The 15,263-nt window shown below is 40.4% G+C and overlaps 1 protein-coding gene across 4 annotated transcripts in view; it reads right to left on the reverse strand.

The window, feature by feature from the left end:
* tecpr1b (tectonin beta-propeller repeat containing 1b) overlaps window positions 1-15,263 on the reverse strand; it is a 70,523-nt gene that overhangs the window by 7,968 nt on the left and 47,292 nt on the right. For all 4 annotated transcript variants that reach the window (XR_004565617.1, XM_034190345.1, XM_034190346.1 and 1 more), the window contains exons 13-16: window positions 10,589-10,744; window positions 6,397-6,546; window positions 6,132-6,289; window positions 5,776-5,900 (exon numbers count right to left, since the gene is read on the reverse strand). Coding sequence is in view for 3 of the 4 variants with exons in the window: in XM_034190345.1 (XP_034046236.1) it covers window positions 5,776-5,900; window positions 6,132-6,289; window positions 6,397-6,546; window positions 10,589-10,744 (589 nt within the window). In the remaining variant the exon portion in view is untranslated. The remainder of the gene's footprint in view (window positions 1-5,775; window positions 5,901-6,131; window positions 6,290-6,396; window positions 6,547-10,588; window positions 10,745-15,263) is intronic.

The raw sequence follows: 15,263 nt of genomic DNA on the forward strand, positions 1-15,263 counted from the left end.
AATAATTATGGAATCACCGGCCTCGGAGGATGTTCATTCAGTTGTTTAATTTTGTAGAAAAAAAGCAGATCACAGACATGACACAAAACTAAAGTCATTTCAAATGGCAACTTTCTGGCTTTAAGAAACACTATAAGAAATCAGGAAAAATAATTGTGGCAGTCAGTAACGGTTACTTTTTTAGACCAAGCAGAGGGGGAAAAAAAATATGGACTCACTCAATTCTGAGGAATAAATTATGGAATCACCCTGTAGATTTTCATCCCCAAAACTAACACCTGCATCAAATCTAGATCTGCTTGTTAGTCTGCATCTAAAAAGGAGTGATCACACCTTGGAGAGCTGTTGCACCAAGTGGACTGACATGAATCATGGCTCCAACACGAGAGATGTCAATTGAAACAAAGGAGAGGATTATCAAACTCTTAAAAGAGGGTAAATCATCACGCAATGTTGCAAAAGATGTTGGTTGTTCACAGTCAGCTGTGTCTAAACTCTGGACCAAATACAAACAACATGGGAAGGTTGTTAAAGGCAAACATACTGGTAGACCAAGGAAGACATCAAAGCGTCAAGACAGAAAACTTAAAGCAATATGTCTCAAAAATCGAAAATGCACAACAAAACAAATGAACGAATGGGAGGAAACTGGAGTCAACGTCTGTGACCAAACTGTAAGAAACCGCCTAAAGGAAATGGGATTTACATACAGAAAAGCTAAACGAAAGCCATCATTAACACCTAAACAGAAAAAACAAGGTTACAATGGGCTAAGGAAAAGCAATCGTGGACTGTGGATGACTGGATGAAAGTCATATTCAGTGATGAATCTCGAATCTGCATTGGGCAAGGTGATGATGCTGGAACTTTTGTTTGGTGCCGTTCCAATGAGATTTATAAAGATGACTGCCTGAAGAGAACATGTAAATTTCCACAGTCATTGATGATATGGGGCTGCATGTCAGGCACTGGGGAGATGGCTGTAATTACATCATCAATAAATGCATAAGTTTACGTTGATATTTTGGACACTTTTCTTATCCCATCAATTGAAAGGATGTTTGGGGATGATGAAATCATTTTTCAAGATGATAATGCATCTTGCCATACAGCAAAAACTGTGAAAACATTCCTTGCAAAAAGACACATAGGGTCAATGTCATGGGCTGCAAATAGTCCGGATCTTAATCCAATTGAAAATCTTTGGTGGAAGTTGAAGAAAATGGTCCATGACAAGGCTCCAACCTGCAAAGCTGATCTGGCAAGAGCAATCAGAGAAAGTTGGAGCCAGATTGATAATGAGTGACAAACAGTACTCTTCAAGTCCATGCCTCAGAGACTGCAAGCTGTTATAAAAGCCAGAGGTGGTGCAACAAAATACTAGTGATGTGTTGGAGCGTTCTTTTGTTTTTCATGATTCCATAACTTTTTCCTCAGAATTGAGTGATTCCATATTTTTTTCCCTCTGCTTGGTCTAAAAAAGTAACCGTTACTGACTGCCACAATTTTTTTTTCCTGATTTCTTATAGTGTTTCTTAAAGCCAGAAAGTTGCCATTTGAAATGACTTTAGTTTTGTGTCATGTCTGTGATCTGTTTTTTTCTACAAAATTAAACAAGTGAATGAACATCCTCCGAGGCCAGTGATTCCATAATTTTTGCCAGGAGTTGTAGTAAAGTATGAACAATAATACAACATTGGCAGGAGTTTATCACAGGTGCTACACCTCCTCTAGATAACCCTCTCAACTTGGAAGAACGTGTCATCATCGCACGTGAACTTGCTGGATCAATGCCATCCACATCGTCGCTTTGCCAGTGTTTGCATGCGCTGTGAGACGGCAGAACTCTGCATGTGCCGCTGTGCATTCTGGGAAGCACAGGGGGCTGCCATGGGGATTATGGGAAATGTTAAAGTACCAAAATGTATGAACCATTATACCCACTTTTTAAACAAAATCTCACAATTCCATTTTCAGACAAGACAACATAAGTCTAGGTTTGAGGCTCTCATGTGCCTTCTGGCAAATGAGCTGAAACCTCATGTTTTCTTTTTAACAAAACCATCCTTTGTCTCCACCATGAAGCTGTATAAATGGTGGCGCAACAGACACAAGTTCACTGTAAAACATATATTTGTTAAACTTCTTGAACTGGAAAGAGGTATCGGTCGATACTCAAACCTCGGATTGCAAAGGAACAGTGTAGGTTCTGTCCTGGCTGTGGAACAACCGACCAGTTCTTCGCTCTCACATGGAAGCGAGAGCTGTGTTCGGGTCATCAGTAGGAACTCGGACTCATTTCCGGTGGGGGTTGGCCTCTGCCGGGGTTGGCCTCTGCCAGGGCTGCGCCTGGTCACCAATCCTGTTTGTGATATTCATGGACAGGATATCGAGGCATAGTCGGGGGAGGAGGGTTTCCAGTTTGGTGGGGTCTGAGTCCCATCACTGCTTTTTGCAGATGATGTGGCCCTGTTGGCTTCATCAACCTGTGACCTCCAACACTCACTGGATCAGTTTGCAGCCAAGTGTAACGTGGCTGGGATGAGGATCAGCACCTCCAAATCCGAGATCATGGTTCTCAGAAGGTAACCGATGGATTGCCTACTCTGGGTAGGAAATGAGGTCATGCCCCTATAGTGAAGGAGTTTAAGTACCTCGGGGTCTTGTTCATGAGTGAAGGGACAATGGAGCGTGAGATTGGCTGGAGAATCGCCGCAGCAGGGGCGGTATTGCATTTGCTCTACTGTACTGTTGTGATGAAAAGGGAGCTGTGCCAAAAGGCGAAGCTCCTGGGCTACTGGTCAATCTTCATTACTACTCTCACCTATGGTCATAAGGATTTGGGTCATGACAGAAAGAACTAGACAGACTGGTGTTTCCCTTACTGATAGGGTGAGAAGCTCAGTCATTCATGAGAAGCTCAGAGTAGAGCCACTGCTCCTTCACGTTGAACGGAGCCAGCTCAGGTGGTTTTTGAGCATCTGGTAAGGATGCCACCTGGGCGCCTCCCTAGGGAGGTGTTCCAGGCACGTCCAGCTGGGAGGAGACCCCGGGAAAGACCCAAGACTAGGTGGTGAGATTATGTCTCCACACTAGCCTTGGAACACCTTGGGATCCCACAGTCAGAGGTGGTTAATGTGGCCCGGGGAAGGGAAGTTTGGGGTCCCTTGTCGGAGCTGTTGCCCCCGCAACCCGATCCCGGATAAGTGGTTGAAAATGTATGTAAGTATGTCTGTCCTTGAATTAAACATGAAAGTCAACAATTCAACCCCAACCTGATTCTTTCAATTCAATTCTACTGCAGTCATATACAGAAACAAACTGCAAAAATTGTGTCCAAATACTTATGGACGTTACTGTAAATGTATTTCTGGACTATAAGTCACCATTTGTTTTTCCTTTATGTGGAACTCACTTTTTAGCACTGTGTTTCCCTGGGGGTGAGTTTAACAATGGACAGGAACTTTGTGTAGCACATGTGCACACCACAGCATGTGTTGTTACGTAACATAAGGACTTTTAAATTCCAAAAATAAGCAAGATGGACAAATAAATGTGACAGACAACATACTGGATGTAGATGCAGACTGCTGCCCCACAGCACTGGAAACACTACAATCAAAACATGATCCATTTTGTTTTTAATCAGGTCCTTAATTTGGGATTTTTATGCACTGTTGTCTTGTACTTTTATTATGCATATTTCTTTTTCTTAGTGTGTTGATTCCTGGCAAGTTGTGCTTATTATAGTTATTATTAACAAATGTATGATTTTCCAGAGTATAAGTTGCACAATCTCTCAAACTAGTAAAACAAACAACCAACAACAACAACAAAAAAAACCCTGTTGCTTATATGGTTGAAAATACGGCACATAATTCAGGATGTACAACCCCAATTCCAATGAAGTTGGGACGTTGTGTGAAATGTAAATAAAAATAGAATACGATTTGCAAATCCTCTTCAACCTATATTCAACTGAATACACCACAAAGACAAGATATTTAATGTTAAAACTGATAGACTTTTTGTGTTTGTTCAACTATTTGCTCATTTTGAAATTGATGCCTGTAACACATTTCAAAAAAGCTGGGACAGTGGCAACAAAAGACTGGGAAAGTTGATGAATGCTCAAAGAACACCACAGGTGAACAGGTTAATTGGAAACAGGTGAGTGTCATGATTGGGTATAAAAGGGCATCCCCAAAACACTCAGCCATTCACAAGCAAAGATGGGGTGAGGATCACCACTTTGTGAACTGCGTGAAAAAGTCCAACAGTTTAAGAAAAATGTTTAACGTTCAATTACAAGGAATTTAGGGATTCCATCATCTACAGTCCATAATATAATCAGAAGATTCAGAGAATCTGAAGGACTTTCTACATGTAAGCGGCAAGGCCGAAAACCAACACTGAATGCCCGTGACCTTCGATCCCTCAGACGACACTGCATTAAAAACCGACATCATTGTGTAAAGGATCTTACCGCGTGGGCTCAGGAACACTTCAGAGAACCATTGTCAGTTAACACAGTTCATCACTACATCTACAAGTGCAAGTTCAAACTCTACCATGCAAAGTGAAAGCCATACATCAACAACATCCAGAAACGCCACCGCTTTCTCTGGGCCCGAGCTCATTTGAAATGGACAGACACAAAAGTGTGCTGTAGTCTGATGAGTCCACATTTCAAATTGTTTTTGGAAATCATGGCTGTAGTTTACTTTGGACAAATGAGGAACAAGACCATCCAGATTGTTACCAGCGCAAAGTTCAAAAGCCAGCATCTGTGATGGTATGGAGGTGTGTTAGTGCCCATAGCATGGGCAACTTACACATCTGTGATGGCACCATCAATGCTGAAAGGTACATCCAGATTTTGGAGCAGCACGCGCTGCCATCCAAGCAACATCTTTTTCAGGGATGTCCCTGCTTATTCCAGCAAGACAATGCCAAGCCACATTCTGCACGTGTTACAACAGCGTGGCTTCATAGTAAAAGGGTGCGGGTACTAGACTGGCCTGCCTGCAGTCCAGACCTGTCGCCCTTTGAAAATGTGTGGTGTATTATGAAGCACAAAATACGACAACGGAGACCCCGGTCTGTTGAACAACTGAAGTCGTACATCAAGCAGGAATGGGAAAGAATTCCACCTTCAAAGCTTCAACAATTAGTGTCCTCAGTTCCCAAATGCTTATTGAGTGTTGTTAGAAGGAAAGGTGATGTAACACAGTGGTAAGCATACCACTATCCCAACCTTTTTTGAAACGTGTTGCAGGTATCCATTTCAAAATGAGCAAATATCTGCACAAAAACAATAAAGTTTATCAGTTTGAACATTAAATATTTTGTCTTTGTGGTGTATTCAATTGATTATAGGTTGAAGAGGATTTGCAAGTCATTGTATTCTGTTTTTAATTTATATTTTACACAACATCCCAACTTTATTGGAAATGGGGCTGTAAGAGATGAAACACTGTTTAGTACACTGAAAAGTTGAATATAATTTGAATATCTTGATAGAGACAATCCACCTTTGGATTTAATAGTCCCACAAAAGTTGTTTACTGCAACTCTTACAGATGTTATTCAAGCCAAATTGGGGATAAATTGATGGTATAATGTCCATGACTGAAAGGGACATTTTATGCTTGTTTTATAGTAGAAAAAAAATAATAATTATAAGTCAGTACATAGAGGATGTAAATTTGAATTTTCCTGTGAACTTTTCCTATGCATCTGTACATGTACATGTCTACAGGGGGGCATGTTTACCCGTGGTGGGTTGCTGCTCACAGCGCCCGCTGACCCAGGCGGTGCCATCCCACCCGATGCCCCACACTAGCCCCAGACTGTTTGACTCCACGTAGCGCAGGTGACCTGGGACCTGCCGCCAGAACCTGCATCACCACAGCGAAGCACCCAGTGTTAGAGGATTTGGCATATTAGTGACACAGAGCTGGATGATGCCTGAGCATGTTAGCAAGACTAGCATGTTAACAAAAGCTAGCATTGTTAGCTGTGTCAGTGCGATAGTGGATCATGCAAAGTTTGGGTTAAACTGGAAGAAGAACAAGAACCCTAGTGCAAATGATGAAAGAGGGAGAAGTGAAACAAGCTGTCAGTCTCACATAAGGTCACAGGGTAGCGTGTTTACTGGAGCCTCCAGCGAGAAGGACGGCTCATGAACCATGATGTCTCCTTTAGAGGTGGTGGACCACAGGGCCTGTCTGGAAGGGGGACCTCTGATCCCTCGATACTCACAGCAACAATCAGACAGCAAATGCAACTGAAAAAGTAAAAACACAGTCAGCTAAGACCCTACCTAAATCTAACATTAAATATTCCAAACTATAACAAAAGTTGTGTTTTGTTGTATTACTGTGTAGCTGTTACCCAGTCATTCATATCCTGTTCCGTTTGTGCTGCTAGGACCAGAGGCCATCTGTGTTTGGTTCGCTGGGACGTGTACACAGCGAAAGCATAGTGGCAGTCCCTGAGCACCGGAAGTAGCGCCGTCACTTCACTTATAAACACATGAAGGTACTGAGAAAAACAGATTAAAGAATGAGAGAAATCTGCATTCATCTGAGCTGACATTTAAAGACTGATAAGAGATATCGGCAATTCCAGCCAAAGACAAACTCAAGGAAGCATGTGCTAGTGCCACATGCTGCCATATCTATCACACAATGGACCAGTTCCGGATCCCACATATCAACCACCCAGGCAGATAACTGATCCATCCCCACTTGTGGAAGATAATCATTTATCAAACTCCCCTTGATTTTCTCCAGCAGCCGGGGTCCTCAACACTGAGGAACCTGTGTGGTGTAACATGCCCAAAGAAAAGCGCCACATGGCCAAAATCCTGAAACACACATTCCATCACAATGCAAGTGATACACCTCATCTCCTTTTTTCTAATGGGCCTGTCACACCATGACGATTTAGCCAGCGTATTCTGACAGCCCTGTTTCCATTAGGCAGTCCGGGTCGGTACGGCACAGTATGGTACAGGTCAGAAAGGTTAAGTCTGGCTTGGTTTGTGATCCACTACCAGCAATACGCTTTTGTTTGGTAGGCAGATCATGTAGATGTTGACATGAACATCAATGAGTGCACCTACACAGCCTCACCCCTCCACACGGAGGCCAAATAGTGTAATTTAACATTTTTTTAATTTTATTTTGTTTTTGTCTTGGTGGATCATGGGATTTATTTTCATCATGTGCAGAACGCTGAAGTTGACTGTTGCCTGTGGTAAACACCGACGTAAATGAATGATGCGCTCTGACTCAACTTTTAAAATAAGTTAATTTCCTGTTGTGGGACAAAGTGCTGGTGTTCTCTGGTTTAAGCTGCGAAACGCACCGGCAACAGACAGGACGACTGCTTTTGAAACACTAATTCTTCAGCCACGACAAGAAACAAAAGTATTTTCAGATGTTGTTTTCCAAAATAAGGACGCTTTATGTAGATACGTTTTTATCAGGCTGTGATGTTGAATCTCACTGAAATGACATAATGGATAAGATTAAGGCTTTGCTTTATATTGACTCAGTGTGTGAATCGTTTTAATACTTTAAACCGTCTGAACTGTTTGTATGACTGTAGTTTTCAATTGTTGAGCCAATCAATGCACAGTAGTGGATTAGTGCCTCCTTTTTGTAATCAGTCCATAATTTTGGGAACTCAGCCAAAGGGTGCCAAAAATGGTATGGTACGGGTCGGTTATTTTGATACCTGTTGTGGAAACGTGCAGTACACCATTACACGATAGCTGACATGTTCAGTTAGTTCTGTGGTTGTCCAGAACACATCAAATATGTCTACATACGTCAATATGTGTTGTATATAAGTTACACGTAGGTTCAAAGCAAGTTATTCATAAGTTTTGGGTACGCTAGACGTTATCTCAGCGTGTTTTGGCTTGTGAGTAACTTTCAAGTAACGTGTGTCAACAATCGCATAACTTACATATAACTTATGGCCCATGTATGCAGGACGTATGAGCCATATGCTGGCATGCATCGAAAATATTGTGCATAAAAATTGTGCATCAAAATTTTTCGATGAACTTGCCGTACTATGACGTATATCAGCATGCAGCATGCTTTTAACTTATACAAAATTTACCCATAACTTATTTGGCGTACGCCAGTGTATTCAGCATATTTTTAATACGTTGGCATATGCAGACTAAATCGTCAAGGTGTGACAGGGACCAAGAACCAAAAACATCTATGGTAGTTGTCACCTTAGGTTGCTGGTTAGCATCCAAGTCTCAACCATACACTGAGAAGGAAAGTACCAGGACTCTAAAAACTTGGACTTTCATGCTCTTTCAGAGATGTTGGCATGAGCAAGCACCTTTGTCTACAGACCTTGTGACCCATTAAACTCTTCACAGGTGCCTCTCAAAGGCCGAGGACCCACAGAGATGATCGTCAGTGTCGAAATAAGTGAATGTCTCTATAATTGCAACATATAGAAAGAATCAGTCTAATCACAGCAATGTTACACCGATGAGAAAGCGCATCTGTAGTCACTGCTTTAATATCCAGATCAAAAGACCAATCAACAATGCTGTCAAGACTTTAATGGTTTCTTTATGTTGACTCATAAAATCACCCAGATAATCTTCAATGATCATATGGGCGTCTAGACAAGGCTGATAATAATAATCATCTCAGTCTTTTCCACGTTTAGAAGTAAAAAACAAAACAAACAAACAAACAAAAATAAACCAAATAGAGGACATCCAGGTTTTCAGTTTTGTAACATGATAAATTACCTGCAACAACAGGCATCTTACTAATGTTTGTCAACTCTGTCTGTAACCATCTTCCAGTTCAGTGCCATCAGTGGTGGACACAGTTCTGCTAATCTGCTAATTAGCAAAATTAACTTTTACTTCGACCATCATTAATTAGCTTCCACTAAATTTAGTTTCGCTAACTTTTAGTCCGCTAACGTTTTGTTTTGCTGGCATAGTTAGTGAAGCCGAATGGTCAAAAACATTTGTAAACCCTAAAAATCATATATGTTAGTTCCTGTCTGTTATGTGTTTTGCAGCAGTCAGGCAGCTGTGAGGAGCTGAGCTCAACCCTACCCCAGCAGAAGGCTGGCTGCCAGACTGCTACAAAAAAGTCATTTACATTCAACATACAGGACCCCAGACGTGTGGCAGAAGGTATCAAAAGCAAAGCAGTTTTGACTTATGGTTTGATTTTTAAAACCAAACTAATTCCGGACAGTTTGATATTAATGTCAACTGTCATTTTTACAAAGTGAAAATATCACACATATCTTTAAGTTTTAAAGTAATGCGGTAATTCTGAAGGTCTGAGCATTAACACTCACAGATGCCAAAAGGAATTATGGGAAAATGAGCCTCCCATCACTAGTTCATTGGTTTATTTATTTGTTAAAAAATAAAAACAACACACAAGTTACTGTAACGTGTGTATTGTTTTTTTTTTTTTACAAATAAATGTGTATTTGTAAATATGTCATTTTTTCATTTGTTAAAAAAAAGCCATTTGCAAAACTGAATATTCTGTTTCTTAAGTGTGATTGTGCAACAAATATTGACCGTGTGATAGTTGGGTGCTATTCACACTCCCATCCAGTAGATGGCAGTGTTCTATGCATTTTGGGTCAAATTCCATAGACGGAAGTGCTGATTCATTTGTGTTGGGTTTGTGATCGCCTTTGATTCTACTCAGAAGTGTTGGCAGTGCTTAAACTCAAAATTGGCTTGTCAGTAGCTGACAGTGTACCGGAGTCAATACTAAAAGTTAGCGGTTGCTGTAGCTTGCACTCATTTTTTTAGCATTTTATCAGTTTAGCGTTATAAAAGTAAAATTTTCAGTTAGCAGATTAGCAGTTATCAAAGCTAACTTTTTTGTTAGCTGTGCCCACCAGTGAGTACCATCCCCCAGGGATACAGGTTTCAAAATTTCCATCAATACCCTTCATATTCCACAGGGTGGGCAGAAGGTATTTAGATTTTAATGCTCGCCTACCTTCCTCCTGTGGGGAGAGAGGGATCTTTCCCCAATGCTTTATGTATAGGACTGTTGTTTACTGTAGAGAGCACTGGAAAACAGGATGTAACTGGTGATACATTACAGCTTAAGCCTTTACTGCTATGGACAGGACCTGCACCCAGATAGCACTGTGATATGGTGCAGTACATGTTGAAATCTCAAGTTTCTGTAGCCTTATAGACATTATCTCCATGCTATAAGCCAAGATGAGTCTCTGTGATGAGGCTGTGCAATCACTTACACTGAAGTGATTTATCTGAAGTTTATTGTCCAGTTAGTAAGGGTAGTGAACGGGTGGCCACTAGTATAGATCTGCGTATCATTAGCGAAACAGTGAAAATTAATGACACTTCTAACAATAATTTGACCAAGAGGTGCAATATAGACAGAGAATAACAGTGGACCCAGAACAAACCCCTGAGGTACCCCACACGTCACCTGTGTTTTTAGTAAAAGTCATGAAGTAATGTTTATTTTTGCCCCGATGTTTTTCATTCACCCTCAGAACGGATGTGGAGAAGAGCAGAACCAACCTTCTTCTCATCATACTGGATGTAGTAGACAAAGAAAATACTGTCCTTCCTGCCATCTGGCCTTGTGGACTGCTCCAGAGCAACACCCACATCCATCCAACGCTGAGGTTTCCAGTCTCTCCACCAACGCAGTGGACCTTTACGCACCCACACTGACTGTTGAGGAAAACAGGAGTAAGAAAACATCATGTAATCAGACGAGAGGGCAGAAATATTATTTTCAACACAGTACAGAGATATTCAAGTACATTCATTACTTCCACCCAAGAAGTAGTGTTTTTAGTGCCATTTGTCTGCCTGTTAGCAGCATTCCACAAAAGCTACTGAACTCATTTTCTTGAAACTTTGTGGAAGTGTGGGGTATGGACTAAGGAAGAAACCATTAACTTTTGGAGGATTAAGAGGGCAGGATTTTTTTTTTTTTATCCACCTTTCCAACTTTGCTAAATAGGGCATTTGTCAAAATATTAATGAACTGGATCTGCTCCAAAAGTTAATGGTTTCATATTTGGTCCATACCCTACACTTGCAAGGTTTAAAAAACCCCAAAAACAAACAAAAACTAAATGGTTTAGTAGTTTTTGCCATAGAAGTAGAGAGATGGAATGCCAACTCAAGATCTCGTTCCACTGAGTTCTGTTTGTGAGCTTGCGACCCTGAGATTTCAGCCACTCTGCCGCAAGAGTAGGAGTAATTCACTTCCGGTCATCTGCCAATAATAACACCAGATGCGCTTTTAAAGGACAGTTTCTGCGTGTTTTCTTGCGTTTTCTGCCCTGGCTTCAGCAAGTTATCCCACTGAATGTTCTTGTTGATTTTAAATCATATTCAGGACAAAACTTGCTAATATTATTGATAAAAGCAACTGTGGTGAAAAATCACGGTCAGTAATAATTAATTATTAATAAAAAGTGTATAAAAATACAGCAGACATATTTGTCATTTAAAAGAGCATCATAGTACAACTCATAAATATAACCGTATAACACTCATAAACAGCACAGTAAAAGTAATAAAACATCATATTAAAATCAATCAATAAAAATGAAACACCATAAAATAATCATAGAATTCCTTTGAAGTAATAACACTTAGAGCATTTACCACATGATGAGGTAGACTGTTCCACAAAGTTACAACAAAATATAAAATATTTTCTTGAGTCACATCTGCATATGCAAAATGTGAGAGTGACCTCTGAAACAGAAATAATTTCTATTTTGGAAAAAAATACAGCCTGGAATGAATATATATATATATATATATATATATATATATATATATATATTTTTTTTTTTATTTTTATTATTATTATTATGGGGAGTGGGGCTTTTAGTCAGTCCAACGGTAACATGCAGAGATGTGTGCGATATCAAAAGGTTGCCAGCCTCACTAAAGCAAGTTCTATTTTTGTCCCAGGATTTCAAATAAATATTGGCTGTCATCAACCTTGAAGATCCTAATATTGTTCCAGAAGAACCACATTCTTTTGCTGAACAACAAAACTCATTAAGAACAATTCACATTTTATTTTCAGTCATAAATTATTTCAATATCACACATCACACAGTCAATACGATGAAATATGCATAATTTACACTCAACAAAAATATAAACGCAACACTTTTGGTTTTGCTCCCATTTTGTATGAGATGAACTCAAAGATCTAAAACTTTTTCCACATACACAATATCACCATTTCCCTCAAATACTGTTCACAAACCAGTCTAAATCTGTGATAGTGAGCACTTCTCCTTTGCTGAGATAATCCATCCCACCTCACAGGTGTGCCATATCAAGATGCTGATTAGACACCATGATTAGTGCACAGGTGTGCCTTAGACTGCCCACAATAAAAAGCCACTCTGAAAGGTGCAGTTTTATCACACAGCACAATGCCACAGATGTCGCAAGATTTGAGGGAGCGTGCAATTGGCATGCTGACAGCAGGAATGTCAACCAGAGCTGCTGCTCGTGTATTGAATGTTCATTTCTCTACCATAAGCCGTCTCCAAAGGCGTTTCAGAGAATTTGGCAGTACATCCAACCAGCCTCACAACCGCAGACCACGTGTAACCACACCAGCCCAGGACCTCCACATCCAGCATGTTTACCTCCAAGATCGTCTGAGACCAGCCACTCGAACAGCCGCTGAAACAATCGGTTTGCATAACCAAAGAATTTCTGCACAAACTGTCAGAAACCGTCTCAGGGAAGCTCATCTGCATGCTCGTCGTCCTCATCGGGGTCTCGACCTGACTCCAGTTCGTCATCGTAACCGACTTGAGTGGGTAAATGCTCACATTCGCTGGCGTTTGGCACGTTGGAGAGGTGTTCTCTTCACGGATGAATCCCGGTTCACACTGTCCAGGGCAGATGGCAGACAGCGTGTGTGGCGTTGTGTGGGTAAGCGGTTTTCTGATGTCAAAGTTGTGGATCGAGTGGCCCATGCTGGCGGTGGGGTTATGGTATGGGCAGGTGTCTGTTATGGACGAAGAACACACCTGCATTTTATTGATGGCATTTTGAATGCACAGAGATACCGTGACGAGATCCTGAGGCCCATTGTTGTGCCATACATCCAAGAACATCACCTCATGCTGCAGCAGGATAATGCATGGCCCCATGTTGCAAGGATCTGTACACAATTCTTGGAAGCTGAAAATGTCCCAGTTCTTGCATGGCCGGCATACTCACCGGACATGTCATCCATTGAGCATGTTTGGGATGCTCTGGATCGGCGTATACGACAGCGTGTACCAGTTCCTGCCAATATCCAGCAACTTCGCACAGCCATTGAAGAGGAGTGGACCAACATTCCACAGGCCACAATTGACAACCTGATCAACTCTATGCGAAGGAGATGTGTTGCACTGCATGAGGCAAATGGTGGTCACACCAGATACTGACTGGTATCCCCCCCCAATAAAACAAAACTGCACCTTTCAGAGTGGCCTTTTATTGTGGACAGTCTAAGGCACACCTGTGCACTAATCATGGTGTCTAATCAGCATCTTGGTATGGCACACCTGTGAGGTGGGATGGATTATCTCAGCAAAGGAGAAGTGCTCACTATCACAGATTTAGACTGGTTTGTGAACAATATTTGAGGGAAATGGTGATATTGTGTATGTGGAAAAAGTTTTAGATCTTTCAGTTCATCTCATACAAAATGGGAGCAAAACCAAAAGTGTTGCATTTATATTTTTGTTGAGTGTATTTCAGTCCACACAAATCAAAGAAAATATGAGAGGCATCATGAAGGACCTGACACCTGTCTTCAGTTTCTATCAAGCTGTCAAAACTGTGGAAAAATCACAGCATGCCCAGCGGTTTTGTATGGTATTACATTATTTAAATTGACATGAAAGTTTTGTAATTTCAGAACTGTGCACATGTATTTACAGAATTGATTGAGTTAATTTTGTAAAATCAATATGAACGCAGAAAGGTGAATATATCAATGATACACAGATGACACAATAAAACAAACGCTTATTTCCATTGTGGTCCTTGTGAGGCCAAAACTTGACAACACTGAGGAGCTCGATTAAAGATGTAAAGATTGCAAAGACATTATAATTTCATCAATTAATGTGAGTAGCAATAATTGTGTAGTTTATATATATATATATACAATTCACATTGGGATATCAATAAAATAAAAAAATACAAATTGAACAGAGAACAATTAAGATCTCAATAAATTAAAATAAATAGCAACTGTATCCCTGTAGAAGTGTAGACAACAAATTTAGCACCATGTTTTGGACAACAAAATAATGGACTAGAAGATAAGCTAGTCTTTTGGACCAGAAATCACATTAAAAATAAAAATAAATAAGAAGGTGGTGTGATCCTCTTCCCTGAGCTGACTAAATAAACTTAACTTTAACTGTCTTTTAAAACTTGCCTTTTTGCTAATGGACTGCAAGATCTATATTTTATATAAGATATATTTTATCTGAATAGCTCCTGACGTGTGGGATACATGAGTTATATCTTGAGCTTTCAACCTGATCGGTTGTTTGCAAACCTTCACAGCAATAACAGTGCGGCACCAACGAAGCGTTTTTATTTTGAGAGCAGCTTGACTTTGTGAGCGATAATTAGGGCAGCTACAAAATGTAAGGCTCGGTAAATTATTCAGAATAATTGATAAAAACCTTTAACCTTATTTTGTGATGTTTGATATTGTTGATTCCCAGCAGAATACTGGAGTTTATAATACCTGTGAAACGAAGCACTGGCTGCAGAGCAAAAGACTGGAAGTGAAGAACCCAAACTCCTGTCGCACATGCACAGCACAACCTCAGCCCCTGAGATCAGAAGTTGGCGTTCCATCTCTCTACTTCTATGGTTTTTGCATAATCATGCTAACATGTATCTCTAATAGTTAAGGAGATACAGTAGTGTTCAGAATAATAGTAGTGCTATGTGACTAAAAAGATTAATCCAGGTTTTGAGTATATTTCTTATTGTTACATGGGCAACAAGGTACCAGTAGATTCAGTAGATTTTCACAAATCCAACAAGACCAAGCATTCATGATATGCACACTCTTAAGGCTATGAAATTGGGCTATTAGTAAAAAAAAAGTAGAAAAGGGGGTGTTCACAATAATAGTAGTGTGGCATTCAGTCAGAGTTCAATTTTGTGGAACAAACAGGTGTGA

Source organism: Thalassophryne amazonica, chromosome 16, assembly GCF_902500255.1.
Source record: "Thalassophryne amazonica chromosome 16, fThaAma1.1, whole genome shotgun sequence".
Taxonomy (NCBI): domain Eukaryota; kingdom Metazoa; phylum Chordata; class Actinopteri; order Batrachoidiformes; family Batrachoididae; genus Thalassophryne; species Thalassophryne amazonica.